The 26176-nt window shown below is 58.2% G+C and overlaps 1 protein-coding gene across 1 annotated transcript; it reads right to left on the bottom strand.

Annotated features, from left to right (window-relative positions):
• Positions 1-945: 945 nt before the first annotated feature.
• Positions 946-25578, bottom strand: ADAMTS15 (ADAM metallopeptidase with thrombospondin type 1 motif 15). Its single transcript, XM_004453239.4, has 8 exons — positions 24212-25578; positions 13675-13807; positions 12970-13137; positions 12185-12468; positions 8203-8380; positions 7101-7282; positions 6800-6975; positions 946-3854 (listed from the first exon to the last, which is right to left on the bottom strand). The coding sequence occupies exons 1-8, from the start codon at positions 25166-25168 to the stop codon at positions 3086-3088; spliced, it is 2847 nt and encodes a 948-aa protein (XP_004453296.4). The 5' UTR covers positions 25169-25578; the 3' UTR covers positions 946-3085.
• Between the last annotated feature and the right edge of the window lie 598 nt (positions 25579-26176).

Genomic DNA, 26176 nt, shown 5'->3' with positions numbered 1-26176 from the left:
AACCCAGGGCCTCCTGACCCGTGTGGAGCTGGCCCATGTGCAGTGCTGATGCGCGCAAGGAGTGCCGTGCCACGCAGGGGTGTCCCCCGCATAGGGGAGCCCCATGCGCAAGGAGTGCGCCCCATAAGGAGAGCCACCCAGCGCAAAAGAAAGTGCAGCCTGCCCAGGAATGGCGCCGCACACACCGAGAGCTGACATAGCAAGATGACACAACGAAAAGACAGATTCCCGGTGCTGCTGCCAAGAATACAAGCAGACACCAAAGAACACACAGCAAATAGACACAGAGAGCAGACAACTGGGGTGGGGGGAGAAATAAATAAAAAATAAATCTTTAAAAATAAAAATAAAATAAAATGCATCACCTTCCTCTGCTACCTGGATATTTGCTAAAATTGTTAGACCAAAACATCACTAGGAAGCGTGAAACATTCTCCAAACAGAAGGAAACCTGGGGTTCCCACCTAAGACCCGCAGTCCTGCATGAGGGGGTCTTCTACTTCTGCTGACCCCTGGTCTTCTGCTGCACAGGCTGTCCACGTGGGCCTGCTCGGGTCCTCTGTACCCCCAGCCCCTCCCGGTCCCCAGCCTGAGGGTGCTGCCCCCACCCCCAGCCGCGAGCCCTGCCCCTTTCCTCGGGCTGCTGGGTCTCCTCTCTGACCTTAGGTCCGTTGTCACCTCCCCTTAACGGCTTTCCGGTCCCCACACTCACACCCACTTTCACAGCGCCCGACTCGTTACCCTAAGCCCGTGCCACGGTCCCTAATCACTGCTCCTGGGCGCTCTTCTGGCTTTCCTGTCTCCATCTAAACCGTGAGCCTCAAAGCACAGCCCCGCGCCCGCCTCGTCCTGCTGTACCCCGAGCGCCGCTGGCACACGGCGGCGTCCCCTAGACGTGCTGAGCGAGCGGGTGGCGAGATGAAGTCACGGAGGCAGGACACAGGCTTTAGATCCTTACAACTTTATTGGGAGCGGGCTCCTGCCCGCGCGGCAGCCAGCTCCCTGTATACACAGTATACACAGCCAGCCGCGCTTCCGCCGTGCGTGGCGTACACAAGGACCGCACACCCCAGGGGTGGGCAGCTCCGTGCCGGACAGTGTTGGTGCCTCCGGAGCCAACCCCCGGGCTGGGAAGACTGGCCTCGGCTCCCTCCAGCCTTGCAGCTCCCCGGCCCGGCGCAGCAGGACCGCGCTGGGGTCAGGTTCCACGTGCGCCCGGCGGGCAGAAGGGACAGGGACCGCTCCTTGGCCACCCCACTGGAGAAGGGGCTGGGCCCCAGCCTGACACGCCCGACACACTCCCTCACCTCTTACCCCACCAGAAGCCTGTCCCTGGAGCCTCGCCTGCTCCTCCCTGGGTGACCCGTCACACCAGCGGAAGGGCCACGCGGGGTCTCCTCTGTGCAGTGGCTCGTAAAGTGCGTGGCAGCAGGGCCGCTCTGCCCAACCCCGCCCGCCCCTGCCCGGCCCCCCAGCACCTGTGCACTGGCCCCCACCGGGGCGCCCCGGGCGCAGGTGCGGCTGTCGTCGCTGTGCGCCTCACCCTAGGCCCTGCGTCCCTCACGCCCCTGCATTCCATTCCCTGCCGCCTCCGGGGAGCCCGGCCCTGTAAGGGGCCTGCCGCTGACCGCCTGGACTGGGGATTCCGCCCATCGAAGGGAAAGCAAATAGGAAGACGAGCCCCTTTTCCCCAGGGAGGACCCTCCACCTGCCTGGGCTCACCTCAGCGAAGGTCTCCGTGGAGCCCCTGGCCTCCCTCAAGGTCAAATGCATCCCCAACGCTCAGAAACCGAATTCCCAGGTGAGGCCCGGGCGCCCTGCTCGGCCGGTCACCTCTAAGGCCAGCACTCCTCGGCCCTGGGAGCTCTAGGAAGCGCCCTGGTCGCCCCCCCCCCCGCCCCCCAGGTGTATTTCCGAGGTAGCCAGGTCTCCAGCTCCCCTCGCTGGTGGCCGACGGGCTCCTGGGGTGGGGGCTCCTTGCCCTCGGGGCTGAGGGGCGGCTGGGGGTGCCCTCCCGCTGGGCAGTGGAGCCTCGTCCTCGACTATGAAGGGCGTGGAGGGATCTGGCAGAAGCACCACGGGCACCGCTGCCCCGCGGGAGGGACAAGGGTGGGATCCCAGAGACAGAACCTGAGGTAGCAAACGGCGGACCCCGATTCCCAGCCGGAGAGGCCGGGGTCTTGGGGGGCGGGGCAGGACACTCGGGGTGGCAGGGGTCTTGGCGCACCGGCACCCACTCGTCCCCTCTTTGCGGGCACAGAGCTGTGGCCTCTTTGAAAGCTCCCGGGGACAGCTCAGAGCCTTCCGCGGGCTTCTCTGGAGGAAGGAGCAAGCAGGGCTGGCGCTGCTTCTCAAGATGAGGCTGGGGCACCCCAAGGAGATGTCCGCCCAGAGCCAGGCCCCACCCCAGGGGCAGCGTACCCCCCGGGTCCCTCCTCACCCGCGGCTTCAGCCAAGCGTCCATCCCCCCTTAGAAGCCGCAGCACCTTTTTCTTAACGGCCTCGTTTCCCTTGTGGAAACAGCAGGGCCCCTGGAGAACTTCCACCTCTCTCCACCAGGCCACAGGCGAGCCCATGTGGATGCCCCCCCAGCCACCCGACATGGGGGAGCCCTCAGGGAGAGGGGGGCAAAGGGAGAGCCAAGGCCTCAGGACCCCCTCTGTACACCCCCCAAGTGGCACCTCCATGGCCCCGGCTGCACCCAATCCCGCTCCGCCCCCCAGTCTCCACCAGGCTCTATTCTCGGTGCCACGGCGGCCAGAAAACGGCAGTGGGCAGGAAGCACCCTCGAAACCCGCCTGGCTCGGCCCCCGTGGGTGCCAAGCGGCCGGCCCGGCTCTCCCAGCGGCCTCCTGGCCTCTCCTCGGCAACTGGGCCCCAGAGGAGCCGGGCGTGAGGTAGACTTTGTGTTCACATCCCCCCACCCAGGCCAGGGGTCTGGGGGAGGCCACTCAGCCCGGGCTGTGGTCCTGGCCCCCCAGGAAGCGGCGTCTCCGCATCGGCCAGCCACCCGTGGTTCCCGCCGGCCGGGACACTGGCAGCGCCCGTGGGACGGAGCGCGACAGGGAGAAGGGGACGGCCCGGCTCAGCACGGCCTCAAGACGCAGAAGTCCAGCTCCTGGGGCTTGCGCAGCAGGCTGCACCGGTCCCGGGCCAGCAGCTGCCCCCCGTGGCCCACGCACTGGAGCGGCCGCCTCTTGAAGCCCCGGCCGCAGCTCTTGGAGCAGGGTGACCAGGCGCCCAGCTCCCACGCCGGGCAGGGCTCCCCGCAGGTTCGCGTCTCCGCCGGCCGGTGGGCGGCGTCGCAGGCCAGGAGCGGCCCCGGGGGGCCCCGGCAGTCCACCGCCCGCCGCTGCAGGCCGCCGCCGCAGCTCAGGGAGCAGGGGCCCCAGCTGCCCGCCACCCAGCGCGCAGGGGGCCTGTGGTCGGCCTGCTCCACCTGGTTGGAGAGGCTGAGCTCGCTGTGGCGCGGCACGGAGGGGGCCCGCGGGTCCAGGCGGGGCGAGGGCCGGTCCTCGCGGGGCTCTTTGGGCAGGTAGAAGGAGTAGCGGACCCGGGGAGGCGTCATTTTCCCCACGGAGAGGAGCTCCACGGTCAGGGGCTCCAGGATGGGCCGGGACGCCTGCAGGCTCTCCACGGCAGTGCCGGTGCCGCTGTAGTGCAGCACGCTGCCCTTGACCACCAGGTCCCGCTCCACCGCCGACACGATGAAGTGCCCGTTGAGCAGGTACTTGCCCTGACCGTTCCGCAGGGCCAGGTAGTTGTCGTCCCCGATGAGCCCCTTGTAGCCCCGCTGGCGGATGTCGATGCTCGAGGCGCCCGCCGGGATGGCCACCACAAAGTTGTAGCCGTGCCTGGGGCAGGAAGAGGGGACCACGCATCAGACCGACACCCGTGCTTGAGGACAGGGAGCCCCCGTCCCCCTCTAGAGTCACAGACCCTGGCACTGGCGGAGCACAGCGACCAGCCAGTCTGCCTAAGATGCATCACCTCCTGTGACGCTTGCAGGCAGGGAGCTGGTGCATCCGATTATCGCCTGGTACCCTAAAATGAAATACACTGGCTTGATCACCTTGGGATTTTCCTTCCTTGCTAGATTTATGTCTTGGTGAATTCTAGCATGGGAGAAGTGCACAAGTTTTGGAGTCAGATCCCTCCCCGCTGCTCAGCTGATCTCTAAGACTAGAGAAGTCAGAGCTTCTCGAAGCTTGGTCTCCTCACTTGTAAATAAGCACAGCTCATTGAAGTGCTTGCAAGATTAAATAAAGTAAAGGACAGAAACCCCTTGCACTGTGCCTGGCACATAGTAAGCCCCCGATAAATATTAGCTAGGAGGAGGAGGAGGTGGAGAAATGGGGGGAACAGGGGGAGGAGGAGAAGGAAATAAATCTCCAGACCCTGAGTCCCAGGCTGGAAAGCTCCATTTGGTGAAATGGCCCTGGCCTTGGACCCAGGAGACCCGGGATCTAGCCCCAGGGCACCGTGTGTGATTTCAGCACGTGCGTTTCTCTGGGTTCCAGTGTCCTCATCTGCACGATGGGTGGGCGTGGCAGTTTGAAGTTCTTTTATGAATCCCAAAAAGAGCAAGATTATGTTTTTGAACTAATCCATCCGTGCAGGTGTGGGGCCCTTGTGGTTGGACCACGGCGCTGGGGCATGGCACGGAGTGGGTTCCGCCCTCCTGCTGGGCCGTGTATGAGCAGAGACAGAGGAAGGGACACGGAAAAGGGAAGCTGCTGTTTCGGTCCTGCCGTGTGAGAGGCAGGACAGCTGCAGAAGGGCAAAGAAGTTCGGGAGGCCGAGGGAGGTCCCGGAGTCTGGACTTAGCAAGGCACAGGGACACAGAGGGAGACCCCCGAGGGGCTGGGCCCACAGGGACAAGCCCTGCCGCATGCCTGACTGCCACATGGGGCCCCCAGGCTCTCCAGGATCTGGCTTAGGCTCTCCAGGAGCTGGCTTAGGCTCACCAGGAGCTGGCTTAGGCTCTCCAGGAGCTGGCTTAGGCTCACCAGGAGCTGGCTTAGGCTCTCCAGGAGCTGGCTTAGGCTCTCCAGGAGCTGGCTTAGGTGAGAAGGCATCTCTGACGGTGCCTTGGTCGGGCATTTCCCGGCCTTGGAGCTGTAAGATTTTACCCCTCATAAATTTCCCATTATAAACGCCAACCCACTTCTGGGACTTTGCATCGGCACTGGGTGAAAGAAGATCATCGCCAAGGCTCCTGCCACCCCTAACAGCCTATGGGAAGAGCACCTGACATTCACCAGTGCAGCATGTCTGGGGGGTCTCTGCATTTCCTTCCCCACCTGACCTAGTGAGGGACCGTCCGGAACTGCGTGCCCGAGCTCCTGAGTGGGGGGGGCTGGCTGTCCTCCCTCTGCATGCCCTCCCAGGCGCTCAGCAGAGGGCCATGCCCAGGTGCCAGCTGAGGGTCCCGGCAGCCACCCAGGACTCTCAGTCCTCAGCTTCTGGGACTCCAAGTTTTCAGTGTCAACCATACCCCCGTCACAGCAGAGACCTCAGGTGCTCGGCTTGCCCCAGCCTCCCGCAGAGAATGGGTCAGGACATTCAAAACACATTCCACTAGGAAGCAGAAGGGTCCCATCCATCGGCCATAAAGGGCTGGAGCCCCTCCCTATCAGAGGGGGTGTGGGCGTCCCCATCCCAGAGTCCTCAGGGCTGGGAAGGAACTGTGGACTCAGCAGACTTGCTGGCATTCTACTACAGACTTACTGGGACTCTAGCAACGGAAGAATGTGCATCACTGATGTGGAGGCAGTGCTCTCTGGAGGTTCTGAGGGCAGGGAGAGGGAAAACGGGTAATACGGGGGCACTTCCAGGACTTGTCCTGAATGACATTGCAAAGACAGATGCAGGCCATTATATATCCTGCCATAACCTACAGCATTGAGTGGGCGAGCGTGTAAACTACAACATAAGCTATAATCCATGCTGTGTGGCAGTGCTCCAAATGTGCTCATCAATTGCAATGACTGTACCTCACTAACGAAGGATGTTGTTAATGGAGGCAAAGGTGGGCGGTGAGGGTAGCAGGGCATATGGGAAGCCCCTATATTTTTTATGTAACATTTATGTAATCTGAATGTCTTTTTTAAAAAAAAGCAAGAAGAAATACAACACATTAAAAAAAGGGGGCGGTGCAGGGAGAGGGGGGAATGTGCTCAGGCTCCGGAAGCACAAGCTCGGGAGCTCCAGGCTCTGGTGCCGGGAAAACCAGCGGCTCCAAGATGTGTCTTGGGGTGGATCCCAGGGCTGGTGTGCCCGACTCTGCCAGCTCCCTGCGGGTCTCCAGCCCTTCTCTCCTCCACCCCATCCCCAGGGCCGGCGCCTCAGGCCGCCACGACCCAGGCCTGCAGCTCCAGTTCTGTTATCAGCGTCCTTAGTGCTTAGCGGAGGGAGGCACCAGGCCCCACGCTGAGCATTTCCTTTGGATTAAGTCCCTCAGGCCTCACGTGAACTCTGTCTATAGGTATTACACCCACTCTACAAATGAGGAGATGGAGCCTTGTGGACATTGAGTCACCAGCCCAAGGCCACCCGATTACAGATGACCTGAGATCCAAACCTCAATCGCTACTGAAGTGCAAATTCGTTCACCCTTGCACGTCGCGTGTGTGCTGCACAAAGGAGGTGGAGCTCAGCCCTGGAAGGGCGCACAGCCTCCACCGCAAGGCCAGGCGACACCGCTCCCAGTCTGAGCCAAGCTCCACACACTGGAGGAAGCCCCTCCCTGCGGCCACACCCCTGCCCCCGCCTGCCCCCCGCAGGGCCCAAAACTCACATGGGCTTGGTGAAGAGCCCCGTCACCTTCTTACAGCTCTTGTTGTCTCCCCCGCACACCCCGCACTTGTCAAACTTCTTCTTGGAGCCCAGGTTCCCATCACAGCCGGCCTTGATGCACTTGCCTTGGACGCAGACCGAGGTGGAGTCAGGGGTGCAGGGGGTCCCATCCACCACCTGCAGAGCCCCCGGGAAGGGAAGAAGAGGGTGAGAGGGGGCAGCTCAGCTCGTGGCCCCCGCCGGCTGGAAGCCCTCCCAGAGCCCCCTGTCCCGGCCGCGGCCGCCCACCCTGGCCTGCCCACCTTGGGTGCCAGCACGTAGAAGTAGCCGGTGCCATTGGCTCGGCAGATGAGCTTGCACTTGTCCCGCAGAGACACGCCCGAGTACTTGGGCACCCAAGCCACGGTGAGGGTGAGGCGGTTGGTGTTGTGGTTGTAGCCGTTGAAAGCCTCACACTGCTCTTCCCGGAAGCTCTTGCCGGAAGCTAGGGATGGAGGAAGCAGAGCCAGGATGCTACGGGAAGGGCAGTGAGAGCAGCCCTCCAGGGAAGCTCAGCTCCTTCCAGCTTCTGCCCCACCACCCTCTTGGCTGAAGCTGCAGCCTCCGCATCTCAAAGGACTCAAGCAGGCAGGTCCCAAAGGATCCAGCCCCAGGGGTTACAGAACCCCAGCAACATGCCACCTTCCCCGACAGCTCTCTAACCTTAAATGCTCAAGGACAATTGCCTAAACATTTACTGTGCAACGGACCCCCTTCAGCAGTCTAGTGCAACTATTTTCAGAACTGCGTTATTAGATGCATTAAATAAATCGCATTAGATTGCAAGGGATACTAATTACGTGGCTACACAACTATCCATAGATCTTAAAATGTGTGTGTGACGTACGTGTTTCTTTGTGACCACATTAAGTAACATGATTCAATGAAGAGTAATAGCTCCTGTTAATTTTGACCTAGTGATGACAAAATAGTATTTTGAGATTTCTGCAACGAATTAAATGTGACATGAAAATACCCATGGTTTCTGTTAATGGTGAAATCACACGTATGGCTACCACTAATGCAGCTTGTCACCTACATTTCTAACGGAAGAGAATACTAAAGTGTAGTCAGACTAGAGACCCTTGGTTTAGGAATTATTGTTCACGAAGCGGGGTGTGTGAGCCCCTCACTGGGAGGGCTTCCGGGGTCACATTCCCCTTAACCATTTAGCCTTGCAGTCTAACCATCCAGAAGAGCCTGACCGAAGGTGAGTGGAGGGCAGAATGATCCGGAAAGGAACGGCACCGCCCGGCTCCCAGACTTCGTCCTGGGGGTTAGAATCCTGGGTTCGGGAGCCTGGGGCGTGGCTGGGGCGTGGCGTGGCCGGGCCTGCCTGGGCGCTGGCCATCCCGCGCGCCTCACCTGAGCTGGGGCACGGCTCCAGGCTGCAGGACCGGTACTTCACCCTCACGCCCTCGCAGTACCTGCCGCCGTTGGCAGGGGCCGGGCTGCTGCACTGCCGCCTGGCCAGCTGCACGCCGCCGCCACAGGTCCGCGAGCAGGGGCCGTAGGGCTCCCACTTGGCCCAGGCGCCGTCCACCTGCGAGGGAAGGTCCGCCATCAGCTCCCCGCGGGGTCTCCCGCGGCGCACCTGTGCCCTGGACCCCGGGAAAGCCACTCTGGTGCAGCCTTGCCCGCCCCCGCGTTCTCCTCCCTTGAGAAGGAAATTCACTCTGTATCACGAGGGGGAAAACGGCCATCAAGACGCTAAGAAGGGAAGCAGACTTGGCCCAGTGGATAGGACGTCCATCTACCACATGGGAGGTCCCCGGTTCAAACCCCGGGCCTCCTTGACCCGTGTGGAGCTGGCCCATGCACAGTGCTGATGCGCGCAAGGAGTGCCCTGCCACGCAGGGGTGTCCCCCGCGTAGGGGAGCCTCATGCACAAGGAGTGCGCCCCGTAAGGAGAGCCACCCAGCACGAAAGAGAGTGCAGCCTGCCCAGGAATGGTGCCGCACACAGGGAGAGCTGACGCAGCAAGATGACACAACAAAAAGAAACACAGATTCCCAATGCTGCTGACAACAAGAGAAGCGGACAAAGACGCAGCAAATAGGCACAGAGAACAGACAACCGGGGTGAGGGGGAGAGAAATAAATAAATCTTAAAAAAAAAATAAAGACACTAAGAAGAGACAGCCCCCTTGGGGCAGTTTCACAATTGGCCCTTCCCTGTCTAGACAGGTGGTCTTGAGCAAACAGTCAAGTCCCCTTCAGGTGCAGACACGTCATCGACAAATACGGAGCTAAAAAACAATCAGGTCTGAAGTTGGCTGGAAGATTTAAACAAAGTAGCATGTCTCCACCGTGGCCCTCTGCTCTGGTCCAAACCCGTGGAACCGTACGTGCCAAGAGTGAACCATGCTGTAAACTATGAGCTTTAGTCACTAACAGTGTATCAAACCGATTCACCAATTACAAACAACATACCACATAATACAAGATGTTAATAATAGGGAAACTCTTGAGGCGGGCAGTGAGTGGATGGGAACCTCTGTACTTTCTGATCATTTTTCCATAAACCTAAAACAGCTCTAAAAATAAAGATTATTGTTTAAAAGAATAATAATAGTTCCTAGCACTAGGCCTTCCACAGAGCAGGAACTCAAGGTCTCTCATTATCTATCTGTTAATATATTTATCGGACCCTCTAAGTCTAAGGCAGGGCCAGCCCTCAGCCTCTCCAGGAAACAAATGCAGCCACGGATATTGACACAACCTTATTCGTCAATGTTGCTTCCTTCAGACTTCTCACCAAACCAGACTGATCTTAATCTCAATCAGGGACTAAACTTTAGCAAGTGTCACTAAAGTAGCTGTGATGTTTGTGTTAAGAGGAGATATAGGTGACGTCTCCTAAGCCATCCTAAAACTCTATTTGGCTGTGGGGTGAATTATGCAGGGTATTCTTTAAGATGGTGGAGAAGGGGTAGGAAATGTATAATTTTCATGATGTTTTTCTTAGGATGACCGTAAAAGGACTTTTCATTCCCTGAGCACCCATCAGTCAAGCAACAGAGGAAGAAACTCGATTGAACAATCGAAGATTAAAACCACAGATAATCCATCGAGCGAATACGCCGCGCAGAGCTCACCGGGAGTGAGCAGCACGCAACGCAAACCCTGGCGCTCATGGAGGTGTCCACCGATTCCATCTGCTCCTGTGTTGCATAGCTTGTTTCATTGGGTCAGCGTGTCAGCTTTGTCCTTTATGAAAGCTGTCCCTTCGCTTTCTCTCCAAGGGGTGGCCCTCCTCCCTCCAGCCATTCGCTCTCCAGCAGAGGTGGCTGGCATCGCATCTGCCCTTTCCACATCCCTACCCCACGGGCCCTGCAACCTGGCCACACCCCCTCATGCCTTGACCGCAAGGACCTTCTAAAGACTGAGAGGGTGAGCATCTCGGCCTCGTCACCTCCGATTTCCTTCCATAGTTAACACTGTCCTGTGGCTCCAAGCCCGTGCCTTGACCTGGGTGTCACTTCTTCCCGCCCGTTGGTCCACTATACCTTCGCAATGCACCTAACATGTCTCTTCATCCCCCATCTGCCACCTCTCTGTTGCAGACATGCCAGGAACCATCTGAAAAAACCTCTGGCCTGCAAAGCAACTACCTCCTTGTGGGGCAAGACACTCAAAGAACAGATGAGCCAGTATCTAGAGGCAGGGTTGAAAGCAGGAGGGTGATGGGGCCGGGAATGGAGCTCTGTGTTTTGGGGGCCCCAGGGGGCCTCATGGCGGGGATGGCCTCTGAGTAGAGGCCTGAGGAAGGAAATGTGGGGTGAGCTGTGCTGAAGTTGGGCAGAGCAGAGAACAGGGCCCTGAGAAGGCCAGCGCTTGAGCACTCCAGCATCCCTGGATCAGAAAAAGCAACAGGGAGCGACGCAGGAGACGAAGGCAGGGAGAGGAGCCCCAGGGCCACGGAAGGGTTTCAGCATTCCTGCCAAGGTGGGATGAGCCTTTGAAGGGCCCTGAGCAGAGAAGTGGCGTGACCTGCCCGGCTCGTTACAGGACCCCTCTGGGTGCTGGGCTGGGAGGGGTCTGTAAAAGGAGCAGGACGAAAAGCAGGAGGCCAGCGAGGGGCGATGTAATAATCCAGGGAGGTGTGGCGGCAGAGGGGTGGTGGGGAGTGGGGAGAGCCTGGGTATGTTCTGAGGAAAGTCAACAGGAAGATCTGCTTGAACTGGATGTGGGGGTGCGAGAAATGACCAATGAAAGGAGAGGACAGCTTCTCAGTACTGCCTGGAAAATGGCAAATCCCTTTACTACTTCAACCCAAGACTGGGAGAATAGAAAGCTGCTATAATATTCAGAGAATCTTTGGGGTTCTGAACTTGCTCTGGTTCAGTTGTTATTCCTGTTTATCAGGGGTGCAGGGAGACTTGTGCTCCACCACGCTCCAGGTAAAAAGCATTTTCAGGGAAGTGGATGTTGCCCAGCTGATAGAGCGTCCGTCTGCCGCATGGGAAGTCCACAGTTCAAACCCAGGGCCTCCTGACCCGTGTGGAGCTGGCCCATGCACAGTGCTGATGCACACAAGGAGTGCCCTGCCACGCAGAGGTGTCCCCTGCGTAGGGGTGCCCCACGCACAAGGAGTGCACCCTGTAAGGAGAGCCACCCTGCACAAAAGAAGTGCAGCCTGCCCAGGAGTGGTGCCGCACACACGGAGAGCTGACACAGCAAGACAACGCAACAAAAAGAGATACAGATCCCAGTGCCGCTGACAACAATGCAGGTGGACACAGAAGGACACACAGAAAATGGACACAAAGAGTGGACAACGGGGAGGGAAGGGGAGAGAAATAAATTTTTTTAAATCTTAAAAAAAAAAAAAAAAAAGCAGTATCCTAACGAGGCGGACGGCTTGATTTGGCAGGAAGTGAATGGCCAAAGCTTGCCCAGGGCTTGGCGGCATTTCAGGCCAGACCCAAGTAGAAGTCCCCCACTATGCTGCAGGTTCTCTGGGGGGCTATGAGCAAGACTGGTCCATCTGCGTGGTCCACAGCCCCTGACGCAGGGGGCACTCCTAGAGATATTACCATAGTTGGGGGGAGCAATGAAGGCACCCAGAGGAAGCTGGCACCCCGTGTTGAGCTTTGGGCCCAGAGATACGCCACAGAGAGGACAAGGCGAGGCACGCAGGACGTGTCCACTGACCCCCGTCATCTTTTCTCTCCCCCCTTAGATCATCGTCAGGGAAGCCCAGGCCGAGGGCAGCCCTGAGATGCGGCTGTGAGCACCCAGCAGTCCTGCAGCGAGTACTTCCTCCTGGAGCCCTGGGCTGGGGCAGCCCCAAAGCCCACTCCCCTCCGCCCAGTGGCCCCTGGCCAGCAGACTTCAGCACTCACCCTGTACTTGTTGGGGTCGTGTCTCTCCACACAGGCCCCTTTGAGGCAGAACTTGCCCTCACCGCAGCCGGTGCCGTCCGCCCAGGGGAAGTGGCGCGTCTGGCACACCATGTGCCCCTTGGCCTTGCCGGTGCACCAGAGCTTGGTGCAGTACTGCATGTAGGGGCAGGGTTTGGAGCCCACGCCGAAGGCCAGCTCGCACTGCTGGCTCAGCGGGTAGCTGGCGCCCGGCAGGTCCTCGGGCAGGGCGATGGCCTGGCTGGGCTGGTCCAGGAGGCAGTCACCTGCAGAGAGCCAAGGGCATCCGTTAGGGGAGCCTGGGGACGGCGAGGCCTGGCCGGCCGAGGGCCCGGGAATGACAGTGCCATGGTTATTTCACGCCGACGTGCTCTCCCTTGACCAGCCGATTTCACCTTCACGGTTAATTGGAGAAGGTAAGAAATGTGCTCACATTTTAAAGAAACTACGCAGTCCAAGAAGGCTAAATCTTCACCGGGCCTCAGCTAGGGACCGAAATGGGGCTAGAACCCAGGCCCCGGATGGCTAGCCAGGTAGTTTGCCAAAACCAAGGTCCAGGGCCAACCCCAGCAGCTGAGGACGTCAGCGGCCCCACTTGGCCTCTTACGTCCCAGCATCTAAATGGTCGGGAGAGGAAGAACTGGTGTGGACCCCTTTCAGAGCCAACCCCTTGGAGTTAGGGGAACCCCAGGTGAAAGGCGGCAGGTGCAGAGGGGGCGGAGAGCCGCCACCAGGGACGGCCGCCTTCCCCGCGGCCCCCGGCTCACCGTGCCCGCTGTCCAGGAAGTCAGTGATGATGGCCGCGCTGCAAGCTGACCAGGGCCTGTCGCGGTCAATCTGGATGAGCGTCGGGGACATCATGTGGTTGGCCTGGAGCTTTCCAAACACCTCCTCACACACTCTGACGTTGTCGTGGGGCATGTTGAACACGTGGCCTGTGGGGCAGCAAGAGGACTCAGGGGGCGGAGGGGCTGGGCATGGGGAGGCCTGGGCTGGGAGGGAAGGCAGGGGGCGGAGAGGCCCGGGCAGCGGCTTTCGGGCTGGGCGTTTCAACCTACGGGTAGGCTGCCTCACAAACGTCCTCCACGGCACCCGCTCAGGTGTCCTGTCCCCTCCACCAGGCGGTGGACTCAGGGGGACCAGCGATGTAGCGGATGGCTCCTCTTTTCTTTGAGCTATTGTCCCCACAAGGCCTAACGGACGAGAACCCGAGGGCAGGGGTTGTCAGCAGTACCGCCTGCCAACGGAGATGGCCAGTCGGGAAGAACTTTTAAAAGCCATTGTGCAGGCAAACCCTGGCCCTAAAAATGATGGCTAAGGCTTCAGAAACAAGTGCATCCACCCGCCCAGTGGAAGGAAGAACCCGGGACACCCCAGCTTGCACTGCTGCCCCCCACCCGCGCTCACCCAGCTCGTGGGAAGGAAGACCCGGGATACCCCAGCGCACACTGCTGCCCCCCGCCCGGGCTTACCCAGCTCGTGGGCGGTGGTGAAAGCAGACGGAAGGCCGTCGTCCTCAATCACCGAACAGCTCCTTTTGGGGTCACACATGGTACCCACGTCGGCCATGCCCAGCGTGTCGCAGGTGGTGGCCCCGCACAGGTCCTGCCAGGTGGGAGAGAAGCAGAGCCCAGAAGTCAGGGACACTGAGAAAGGCAGGAAGGAGGAGAGCGCAGCCTCCAGGAAATTCCCACTCAACCCCATTCCAACCCCCACCAGGCCCGGCCCCTTCCAGCCTTTCTCCCCTGGGGATGTGGGGCCATGTGTGAAGTCAACCCAGGCTAAGGGAGTAGACCTCAGTTCTGTGGCTCGCAGAAAATGCTGCCCAAATGCTACCCAGGGAGGTCCTACGGGGGGAATTAGGAGGTACAAATTTAAACGACAAGGGCCTTTGCTTTATATAGAGATGGCCATCCGGACCAGAGGAACAGTGGCCGCCCCAGCTGGGCGGGGTGCCGGGAGTGGCCGGTGGACGCAGCGGGGCGGAAGGCAAGGCTCTGACCCATACGGAGTCAGCTCTGGGCAGCCAAGGGCCTTGCCAAGTGCATGCCTTTTGGACAACCATGAATTAAGTTCAGGTTCTCAGCCAAAGGGTCACCAGCCAAGGACCCGCCCACACCAGGCAGAGACTGAGCTTCCGTGGGTTGGAGTGAGGGACAGGGAGACAGACGCTCCCCCATCTAGCCAGAGCTCCGCTGGCCACAGACGTTCAAGGGGACCGAGGGTTCAAGGGCTGCTCGGAAGAAGAGATAAATTAAGTGGCTTGTCACTAGGCAGGACAGCCTCTCTTGTTGTCCCAGAGCTTCACCTGCAGCAGATGCTGGGGCTGCCAGCAGCAAATCCTGGCAGCAAATATTTCCAGGGGACAAGGAAGGGCAAGATGGGGCTCCAGAGAGGGGCTCTCAAAGAGCTTATAGAACATTATGTGCCAGCAACCCATCTAGATAGAAGTCCAGGCGATGGATAAGATACTGGTCCGTGTTCTGCTCCTCTTGAAAAGAACGTGTTGGCTTGGTGGTGCCGGTATGCTCTTCATTACACCCTGCCCCTGAAGTCCAGGGCCCACGTCAGTCTACAGGAAGCTAACCTTTGCATCACCTGGCGTAATCCTCACCCCAGTCTTAGGAGGCAGCTGTATTATTATACCTGGTTTTCGAAGGTGGAAGCGGAGACTGTGATCATGGGTAATCCTGGCCCCAGTTTATTAAACGCTAAACCTGGGCGTGTCCTCTACACATATGAGCCTCTTTCGTCCTGGTACCATCCCACTGAGTGACGATGATTCCTGCCTCACGTGGACAAGGAAGCTGAAGCTCAGAGCGGTTCAAGCCGCTGGCTAACGCGTGGCAGAGTGGACACACGGCTTCGGGGTGAGTGGGGCTCACCAGCAGTGCTCTCCCTGCAGGGTCACAGCAACCCCTGCGCGAATGCAGGAGAAAGGGGTGCTGAGGGCCCCTGTGGGAGCCACGTGTTCACAGACACACTCAGAGCTCTTCTCAAGTGTGTTTCTCCTTGGGACTGTGTGCTGAGTGCATGTGGACGTGTGTGTGCAGGTGTGTGTGCACGATTCTGCATGTGCATGTGTGTGCACGCATCTGCACGTGCACGTGTGCAGGATTCTGCACGTGCGTGTGAGTGCACGCATCTGCAAGCACATATATGCTGACCTGGGGGAAAGGTGGGCAGCAGAGGTAGTGGGGGCCAGGGGCAGAGGAGGAAACGTGGTCAGAGTCCAGGAAATCAGCAAAAATTAATCCAAAGCACTCAGAAGTTTACCACCTGAGCAGTCAAACTTGCCTTCACACAGTCAGGTGCCAGTCACGCTTGCTAATGAGTTAGCAGTTATTCTAGCCGTGGCCCTGCGAGGTGATCAGGTGATCCCAGAAGGCACAAAGTCGACTGCAGGCAAGGGGCGCGCCAGTCCTGGATCCGCTCTCCTGGGCTGACACAATCGCCCTTCTGCCACATCTGTGAACCTCATGGGCTGAACCTCAAATTCCCTTCGCTTTCCAGCACCTGTCCCTCTGCAGAGACTCCATCTCCCAGAGCAAGTGCTCCTCCTCCAGAGCTCGGAGGCCCAGGAAACCACTGCTGTTAACACTTTGGGAAGGGGCTGTGCCCTTGACGGGCAGTTTGGGGAAAGGGATGCTAAGGGACAGGAACGCGGTTGGAAGGAGGGTGATGAAGCTGCGATGAAGGCTCCTGAAGGAGGTGGGCAGGCCATACGACCATGCAGCCCCGGATGCTGGGGTCTCTAAATTCCACGAAGGTGGAAGTGTGTGATTTCCAGCCTGAAGGCTGCAGCCTTCGAGAGAGCCAGGGAAAGCACCCTCTGTTCCCTCTGGAAGACAAGGAGCACACACTGCTAGCCTTTGGTAACAGAGTGAGAGCCCAGGAAGGAGAACCACAAAGCCTAAATTTCCGGTCCAGTCCCCAGCAGTAGTGATTCTGGGCAAGACCCTTCCTTCCGTTTTTTCCCTCCGGGGATGGACTAATTCTCTGCTAGGACCCTGCGGCTACCATCGCTTAAGCCTTCCACCCCTTCCCACACGCTGGGGAGCGCACGCCCTTCAGGTCCTCCAGGTTATAAAAGGATTTCACAATTTCAGAACTAGACGAGGGTTGTGGTCAACAGTAAAAATACAAGACTTCCTCTCTTACAAGCTGGTAAGAATATGGTGATACATGGGGAAAATACAACTAAAGTACCTTAGACTATAGTTAGTAAATCGTAATATTTTTGTAGCAAAGGCAAAGAAGGCACTTATCAATGTTACAGGTCAGAAAAAGGATATGGGATTTCATTTTTGTGATGTAAATACGATCAAGCATTTTTTTTTTCATTTTCTTCACTAACAAGGAGACCTTGGTCATGCCATTTAACCAATGTGCTCATTTATTCATCTTTTGGAACACTGGAGAAATAATTGAGTGTTTAAGATTAAATAAGATAAATGTCCCCGGAGGGGACTTTTTAAAGTAATGCTTCCAGGAGAGTTGGGAGCAGTTCAGTGGTTGAGCACCTGCTTCTCATCTGCAAGCTTCCGGGTTCAAGCCCCGGTACCTCCTAAAAAAAAAGTATGTATAAAGTAATGCTTCCAGAATTTGTTAAGCTGCCTTTTATCTGTTATTTTATTTTTTGAAGTGGAAGTAAAGTTGTTTTTTTTAAAAAAAAAAAGGATCCCATAGAATGCTCTCCTGTTAGAATGGATACCTCAAAGATACCTTGCCCGCTGACCCACCTTTCGGAGTTGATATCGCTAACTCACAGAAAAGCGAAGCTATCTTTCCCTGGACCACCCAGGTGAGGATTCAGAGTTCTGAGCTCACTCTCCCCCCACGCCTGCTGATCAGAAATGGCCACCTGAGCACTTCAACTGGGACTTAGACAACCCCTGGGGCGCAGCGGTCCGCAGCCGGTCCTGTGGCCTCGAGGAGCCTGGGTTCTCTCTGGAGCAAAGACAGACAGCTGCAGGTCCTTGCTAGCCAGGAGCAACCTGTTCTTTCCATCAAGAAAGCCCTGGTTTGCCCGCTCAAACAAGAGGAACCGTAAAGAGCCGGCAGGTTTCCTGAGGGCAGGGGTGGAGCTGCGAGCAGCCTCCTGCAAAAACCAGTGGTTTGGGGGAAGCTGCAGCTGTTTGGGGTCAGAGGCTCTGCCTGTCCCTCTGTCCCCAGGCTCAGCCTCAGCGTTCTGAACGCCTACACGCAGCTGCCCAGGACCCGGAAATGCCCAGCTCGAATGGCTCATTTGTGGCACCAAGCGCCTCCACCCTTCTGGAATGAACTCAGAGACACTCCAACTGCTTCCACCTCTAGGGCGCAGGCGTTTGTCTCCAGAAATTACAGCGGTGCAGGGTCCTTCAGCCCCGAGGATGGGTGTGCTTCGCAGCCCAGGTCCCACACGGATCACCCGTACTGGCAATTGGCCCTTTCTCTTTGTAGCTGCAGCTGCTTTTGCAGCATGGCCAAGAACCTAATCCTCCCGGGCTATTCCTTTCTAACTGCCTCTTCTTTCAAAATCCGTTAGAGCTGGAGCCACAATTAATAATCATAGTAAAGAATGACACCTCGCAATGGCTTGATCCATACTTTCTGACAACTCCCTAAATCCGCCCACTTTCAACCTCTGTCTTCTCTCCAGACCCCACACCCCGCTCCACTCCCCATGCCCTGTGCTGAGACATTCGCCATTTTCCAGCAGAAGAGAGAAGGACCCATAAAGATCAGGCCCAAAGAAAGTTGTTGCTTTTTTTAATTTAAGAAAAAAAAGTGCAGCAGAAAATATATGCAATCCCATGTAGCCAGCTTCCTGATTATGCTGCTCTCTTAGGCCCATGAGCTGGGGCTAATTTTCATGGCCATGTCACAGCATCCACGTTTTATTACCTCTTCAGTGCCGTCCTCCCAGCCAGCAGGTGAGTTGAAATCACTCGCCCAGGGTCCCACCGCCGTCAAGGGAGGAACGGGTGGGTCTTCAACCCAGGCCATTTGACGCAGAGGCCAGCAGCGTCCTTCCCTCTGAGTCACAGTTACGGATGAAAACCACGCCGTGCGAGTACCCATCCTGCCCCTTTAACTCGTATCCATGTGAATCTTTATCGTCCATCCCTGTATTTCCTCCTCCAGCCCCAAATCCACTTCTGATGTAATCCCCAAGGATGGGAGGGACTTGCTTCACTAGAAGAAAAGGAAATCTAGCAACTCAGTGCCTGGGAAATGTGACTAAGGCTGCCTTGGGATGAGGAAGATAACACACCCTGGAGGAGAGGGTAGATACTTCTGTTAGCAGAAGAGAAATCCCTCTAGATGCATGCGGTGGGATGATAGAAAGAAACCGAGGCAACCCAAACACCAAGATTACCTCGAGGAGGAAGAAGAGGAACCCAGGACTTGCTGGAAGCCTAAACCTTCTCGGAAAGCATCACTTCAAGAAAGGGTGCCTACCCAAAATAATGATGACGGCTACCATTTATTGAGCTGCTACTATGAGCCAGCCGCTATTCTAAGAGCTTGGCCTGTAAAGCCCATTGAATCCTCACAATAGCATTTCGAAGGAGAAGCCATTGCTAGTCCCCACTTTTTTTTACAGTTTGAGACCCAAGGTCAGTAACCCAAGGTCAAACAGACAGGGAGGGGTGGCATCAGGATGGACATCCAGCCGAGCAGCCACAGAGCTGGGCTCTTTCCGTGATTTCATATTGGGTCTGGGGCAGCATGCACTCCAGAGCCTTCTGGGGCCCCAAAGAATGGGGGGCGGCGCAGGGCAGTCTAGAGAAGCCCCTCCTCTCCTCCCCAGAGAAGGGAGAGTCCTGGCAAAATCCCAGAGAAGGCGCCACATCGGGGCGAATGGGCGAGAGCACGCCCTGAGCACTGCCCACCGCCGCTGCTGAACCGGCTCCTGGCACCCTGCCCCACACCTGCCCCAACACACCCACCCCACTCCTGCAGCCCCTGCCTGCACCTTGTCCGGTGCTCCAGGCATGGACTAAACACACTCCTCTCCAGGTCCCTCCTTGCCCCAGGGCAAAACCTGACCAAGAGCCAGGGTGAAATGCCAGAACCTCGACTCGCTCTCCGCAGACTGACAGCCCGGAAGCTTGGCCTAACAATGCCCAGAAAAGGCGTAAAAGCACCCAGCCCCCCAAGCTACAAGCGGTCCTGGCCTGACGTCAGCACCGTCCTCCCGGGCACCTAGGACGAGTGGCTTCTCCCTGCGTGGTGAGCTGCAGGGGCTGCCTGAAGGCAGCTCACGAGATCCCTGGCACCGGCCAAGGCTGGTGTCCATAGTTTCCAAGCCAAAAATAGGAATCGGATGGGTGTTCAGTGTACTTGCAAGGGCAACGGGACAGACGGCTTTAAACCAGGACTATCCCCAGTTGAAATCCTGGCAAGGGGTCTGCGGGCTATTATTCAACAATGACAAACATATGTTGATGACTATTAGTAAGTACTAATAGCAGTCGCTAATTGGATCCCCACTTGGGATCACTCAATAACTCATCCTCACAGGAGCCCTGTAATTTAAGTATCATCAGCATCAGCATCGTTATGATCTCCATTGTAAGGACGAGGAAAGTGAAGATAACGAACTCATCCAAAGCCCACCACTACGAAGTTCAAGAGCCAGGACCTAAGGTCAGCCCTCCCGGCTCCAAGCCTCTGTTCTGTCACTGCAGCCGAGGCAAGGCAAAGGGAGGCTAAGTGCTGGGTGTGTGGCATGAGCAAATACGGAGGAGTTAAAGGCAGGGCAAGAGCTAGACCTAAGGACAGAGAAAACCTCATTTGCCTTTCTGCCTCCAAACCAGTGTTTACAAAAGGAGAAAGAAAAGGATTCCACGGCACATTCTTTGCTTCCAGCCTTCCTCTGTCATCCTCTTGTCAAGAATGAACTTACTCACTTTGTGTAAGTAGGAAAGGAAGGGAGAAGTCATCGCCCCACGGTCAGGAAACGATCCTATCCCACTCCCTCTCCTCTTCCCCGGCCCCCGGTCCCCAGCCCCCGGCCCTCCTCCCCTGCAGCAGAGGGCTGTTGAGTTTGCCTTTAGTGACACAGAATCACACGCTCTAAAATACCAAGTCTGTAGGCTGCCCTTCCCCGGCAATAGCTTCCCAAGCCTGACTGCAAGAGATGATGGCCCTTTCTATTATATCGGGAGAGATGCATCCTTATTCTTTTACCATTAACGCTTCGTTCTTCCAACTGAACACGACATCTCCCTCCTGCAGAGCAAGTGCTTTGTCGTAGCAAGAACTGGCCTCTGTATCCAAGGGGCTTCTGGAACGCTGTTCCGCTCTCCTCCCGCACTGCTCAAGGCCAGAACAAGAGAAGCGCCAAGTCTAGGGTTGGAGGAGAGTGTGAGCGAAGAGAAGTGGCACCAAGCACGGAGGAAAACTAAAAGCGATGAAGGCGTGAGCGAGCAGGGAAACCATCAACTGCACAGGCTGACCCAGCGGAGGCAGTGTCTCAAAGAGCCTAACAGGTGACTGAGCGGAGAAGAGCACAAGCCCACTTCCCCTCCGCCAGCTTCCCCAGAGCAGGGACCACCCCCCGACGGGGTCCTCGGCAGCTCAACGCTAAGGAGGGCGCATCGTGGGCTCCTCCCTCGGTTACCGTCTGGGGGAGAGCTGACTTCTTGGGGGTCTCCCCATCCCACAGTGAATTCCTGGGACCAGGGGCCACAGCTTATTAATATCTGTATCTCCAGCACCCCATGGACTACCTCAAAGTAATAGAAGCACAAGAAGTATTCAGGGAATGTCTGGATAAAGGAATGAATGCCAGTCTACCAAAGAGGGTTACCCAAACGGCCGTGGCCTTGGACCTGGAGAGAGAGAGAAGACTGAGAAAAGGGGGCCTGCTGAGTCTGGCTCCTCATGCCCCTTGCAACAAGAAGCCGTGGGAACTCGCCCCCCGCCCCATAGAAATAAATGCCCACCCAGAGCGAGGTGGGTGCTCATTTGCCACAGATGGTAGTTCCAGTTCTGAGCGGACCTCACCCTGCAGTTCTGAGGTCCCTGCAGAATATCTGGCGGCCGGGTGCTTTGCAAAATCAGGCGTGCCCTGCTGCCCTGTGATGTGATGCTGCGTCTTCAGGTAAGCGCCTCAGATTGCCCAAATGCGTGTCGGACCATCATCTGATCCTTCTCACAGAGCAGCTGCAAGGTCCTCTCCGGGCCCATCTCATCCGTGTTCTGATTTCAACACCCCTCAGCCCTCCCTCTGCCTGCCAAGGGGCCTCAGCCTGGCCCAGACTTGTTTTCACACACAGCAACCTGACTGTCAGTCAAACAGCAAGCTCGCCACACACCGGGCATCTTGCTCCTGCTGCTCTCCTTTTGGAGGGCCCCGGCACCCTGGAGCTCTATGGGTGCATGCCAGCATCTCTTGGTCAAAGGAGGGAATACAGTTTGATCAAGCCAGACCCCATCCTAGGTGGTTCCTCCCCAGGAAAACCATACTTGGGGGGTTAAGACAGTAAGTGGCACTAATCAGTTTTCAAATTTCTTTGGGGCACCCAAGAAATGGGTGGCTCTAAAGTGGCTCTCATTTCAAGATCCCTTACAGAAAAAAAGCAAAGGTGTTTGACAATATATACTCTTACCCAAACAGCCACAGAGGAGAGAGATTGGCCAAATTTTAGTTTGAAAAAGCACTGGTTATGCCATTACAAGAAACAGGGTTTAAGCCGACTAGTTCATCCATCCGCCTTAAAGGATTATTACTGGCCCTCACAGAGGAAAATGAAAATTCCTCTTCTTTCTTGCGTTGGAGTATTTGGCAGGAGACTCCCCCCAGGTTTCCGGAGACCACGTCTGCCTCGGTCTAAGAAAGAGCAGCTGCACGCTCGTGTTCTCAGCGAATGCTGTACCTGCCCGGGGGAGTTCAGGAATGAAAAGTTCCGAAGCCTGAGAAAGCAGCACGCCCTGCAGCCCGTGCTGGCAAGGAGACACGAAGCGCAGCACGCCCCTTGACGGGGGACCTGCCAACAAGGCCTCCCCGCTCTGGCTTTGCCCTCCAGACTCCAGGGGGAAAGACAGCTTCTGAAAGTCACAGATGCACAGCACTGCTTCCACACCAAGGGGGCATGCATCTTGCCCCCGTTAGGCACGGCCAGAACAGTCCCCGGGGGTCTAGAGGCCCCACCGAGAAGGGGAGCCCTCACACTGCTTCCTCCAACGGCGGGATTCTTCAGATTGCACAGCCCATATTCCCAGCAGAAGTCCTCCTCCCACTGCAGGTTCCAAAGAGTCCACCGGGTCCCCAGGCAGGGGAGACCGAGGTCTGTGCGTGGCCTCCACAGGGGCACCCGGGCAGTGGACGGGACGGCAGCTGCTTTGCCGTCAGCCTGTTCTTGGCCTTTGCTTCGTCCCCGGCCATCTGCCTGCAGAGCTCGTCTGCGTGCAGAGGTCGAAGCCGCCTCCTCTGTGGCTTCCCGGTGACTCAGGCGGTACTTGCAGGAGCTGGGAAGTGGCCGCTCTGCAGACCTCAGTTGAAGAATGAGCGCCAGGAAAGAGACTCGGGCCAAACACCTCCCCAGAGGAGCCAGGTGGTGGGAGGAGAAGGAGGCTGGGAAATGGAGGAGGTTCAACTCCAGGAAGGGACGCCCCGTGCCAAATGGGTTAGTGTGGGAGCCGCCAGTTCCAGCCCAAATGCACCAGGCCAGCTTTGACTGGCCATTTGGAGACAGTGGAGCAAGCGTTAGAGGCCGGGAGGTAGCTGAGGATTCGGTGTCACCCCGCAGAAGGTGGAGGTTAGGACAACGAGAAGGAGAGAGCAGGACGCAGCGTCAACTCACAGCCCCCAAATCAGACGAAGCAGACGGCTCGGGCGCTGCCCCCTTTCCTCCTGGTCTCCAGTACCCAAGAGATATCAAGAATCCAAAAACTTCACAGCACCCAATCACTCCAACATCTATGACTCTTAACTTTCACAGACTCGTAACCTATCTGTCATCAGATATCAGGTAAAGACCTGGTTTGAAGACCCCTCTGGCGTCCTGGACGTCCCCTGCGTCTCCCGTTTCAAAGCACGCACGATCTCACTACAAAAGACGGGGCCGCTTTCCCCACCTGCCCCCATCTTTCTAATCCCAGTATTCAGTATCTTTCCAGTCTTGCAAATGCAGTCTCCGAATGGTCTTTACCAAGCTCCCGTGGCTTCCACACTGGCACCAGCGCAGAAGCTGGAGCCTGCGGTCAAGCAGCAAGTTTTAGCGAGCAAACTCACCAGCCGGGGATGTCGGGGCCAACAGTCACTTTCACAGACAAGGATATGGGAAAATTGTAAGAGATTTTCCCATCTCAGGTCTTTGTGAAAGTCCCCTTGAAACAGCTCCAAACAAGAGCCTATGAAGGCTGCTCAGAACCCTCTGGAAACCCCTAAGAGAGAAGACAGACCCAGCAGAGAAGGGCGCCAGAGAAGCAGCAAGGAAGGAGAATGCTGCCTCCTGGACTCAAGGGTCTGTCCTTTCACTGCAGCCCACACAACTTCCCAGATGATTCCCTTTTTCCCTGAACAAGGTTTTTCAGACCCAGGACAAGGAGAAGACAACTGACCCCCGTTACCTGCACCAGATGTGGCCCGGCGGTCCCTGGATGCTGGGATCGCCTTCCAGTTCTACAGCCTGGGAAGGGAAGCTGGCAACAGGAGCCTCCGCCGGCTTAGACGCCCCCGCGTGCAGCAGGGGCGGGCCCGTCCCACCCTCTCCAACGCCATCCTCAGAGCGCATCCTATCGGCCCTGGCGGCAAACTGCAGCTGCGGGGAGGCAACTTCCTGGGCGCTGATTGGCCGCCCCTGGTCAACACCTTCTGAACCAGCAGCTTTCTTCCGACCACCCAGATGCACGTGCGCAGACTCGACGCAGCCGAGGAGCCGGCCGCGTCAGGACGCCCCAAAGGGGGAGTCAGAAGAGACCAACAAAGTGGCACAAAGGGGATTTGGGGAGCTAAGGCGGTGGCCTTAAGAGAACGGGGCCACCTAGGCCCAGAAAGGCGACAGATCAACTCACCTGCCTGGTGAAGAGGATGGCGGTGTCCCAGTACTCGGGGTGCTTGTCGCTCACTTTGTTCAGCTTCTTCTGCCAGGCGCAGAAGTTGCGCAGCGTCAGGGCGGCGTTGCCCGTGACCTTGGGCCCGGTTTCGCGGCTCCCGAGAAGCAGCACCTTGACCACCACGATGCTGATGGGGTTGAGGATGCTGGGGTGGCGGTAGAGTCGCGCCGCAGTGGCCAGCAGAGTCAACAGATAATGCTCCAAGTCCGCGCCGTGGAACTTGACCATGGACTCGTCGGCCACCACCAGCGTCTCCACGTACCGCGGAATAGACACGAAGCGCTTGGCGCGCCCGGACCTGCGCCGGCTGCGACCGTCCCCCGAGCCTGTCAGCCGCGGCTTGTAAGAGTCTAGGGCCCGTAGGATGTCGGGATTCCAGCCCGAAGACACCCCGCAGCGAGAGGTGGGGTCCCTGGGAGGCCTGCCGGCGGCGCCCCGGCGCTGGAGGAGGTGCGCGCCCAGGCCGTTGCGCTGCGCGCCCGGCGCGCTGGCGTTGGGCAGCGGGCTAATGACATACTCGGCGCCTCGGTAGCCGAAGGCCCCGCGGAGCCCCCGGCACAGGCTCAGTGCGGCGAACGAGTCCGGCTCGGCGTTCACGTCCCCGGAAAAGAAGCACCGGCGGAGGTCCTGGGCGCTCCGGGACAGCCCCTGGAGGGGGACGCCCAGGCGCTCCGTGGTGACAGCGGGCGCCAGGAACTGGGCATCCGGCGTCAGGTGGAGGTAAAAGTCCTCCTGGAACGCAGTGATCTGGAAAATGAGCCCCTGAGCCGCGGAGTCCTCGGGACCCCGCCGGTAGTAGCGGCGACCGTTGATGTCCGGGTCCAGTCGGAGCGGGACCACCACCTCCTGCTCTGGTTCCGAGCCGCCAGCGGGTCGCCCGGCGAGAGCCAGGGTCAGGATGCCCAGCAGAAGCATGGCGCCGGGCAGCGCACGGCGGCGGCGCTGGGAAGGGCTGGCCGGGCTCCCCGCCGCCGCCCGCACGGGCTCCGCGCAGCCGGCACCGGAGCCACCAGCCCTGCGGGACGACCCGCGGCTCCAGCCAGGAGCGCAGACGCCGGGGAACTCCTCCCGAGCCAGCAGCGAGCGGGACCCCGGGAGCCCGCGCCTCCTACCTGTGCCAGTCCCAGCCAGAGCGCGCTCGGGGAGCCCAAGTACGAGCGCTGTCAAGTGCAAGGGCGAGGAGCCGCAGGCGCGAACTAGCGGGAGCAGCTGGGCGGCTGCTCCGAGCCGCAGCCGCTCGCAGGCTGCAAAGCCGGCGCGGGGCGAGTCTATTAAAGGCCCCCTCCTCCCGGCCGGCCCAGTCGGCGCCCCTCCCCTCCTCCCTCCCAGCCTCGCGGAGCCCGCAGCCCCCGGCCTCCGGGGGCCACCGGAGAACTGGCCCCGCCTCCAGAGCCGAGAGCCACTCGGCGGGGAGGGAGTGGCGCGGAGCCGCGGCGGGAGGCGTGGGCTGGCGGGAGCGACCGGCGCTGTCTTGCCCTCTCGGTAGGTGATGCCCCGGCGTCCCCACGCTTCAGTCGTTTCTGGTCTGACGGACATCTGTCCCCTTCCCCGGGTCTCCCCTTCGTCTCCAAGCAGCGCGGGGCAGAAGTTGCACTCGCGTCTCTGTCCCGCCTCCTCCCTCCTTGCAACATTCCGGCTCTTCCTTAAACGCGGTGTCCCCTAAGAGCCCAGAACCAAGAATTGCCCCTGTAGAGGTCCTGTTGCCACAAGGGCGACTTCCCAGGAACATGGGGAGCCCTTTGCAAACCTGAGAGCTCACGGCCTGTCCTGAAGGCAGTGGGTGCTGTTTCCTGCAGAATGTTACATTCGCTGGAACTTTGCAGGACAGTTGTTAAACACCCGTGGTTGATTAAAAAGTAAATTATATAAACTTGCAGTTAAATCATATTGAAAATAAAGGTAATTGTCAAAACTCATGATTTT

The sequence above is a fragment of the Dasypus novemcinctus genome, chromosome 27 (genome assembly GCF_030445035.2).
Source record: "Dasypus novemcinctus isolate mDasNov1 chromosome 27, mDasNov1.1.hap2, whole genome shotgun sequence".
NCBI lineage: Eukaryota > Metazoa > Chordata > Mammalia > Cingulata > Dasypodidae > Dasypus > Dasypus novemcinctus.
Note: the sequence above shows the minus strand (reverse complement) of the source record. Positions and strands in the feature narration are given on the sequence as shown.

Excerpts from the sequence above, each read along its gene's own strand:
- ADAMTS15 (XM_004453239.4), bottom strand. The coding sequence starts at position 25,168 with ATGCTTCTGCTGGGCATCCTGACCCTGGCTCTCGCCGGGCGACCCGCT. Across the intron at positions 6,976-7,100 it reads TCTACGTGCTGGCACCCAAG|GTGGTGGATGGGACCCCCTG; the intron begins GTGGGCAGGCCA and ends GGGGCTCTGCAG. Across the intron at positions 3,855-6,799 it reads GGGCTCTTCACCAAGCCCAT|GCACGGCTACAACTTTGTGG; the intron begins GTGAGTTTTGGG and ends TTCCTGCCCCAG.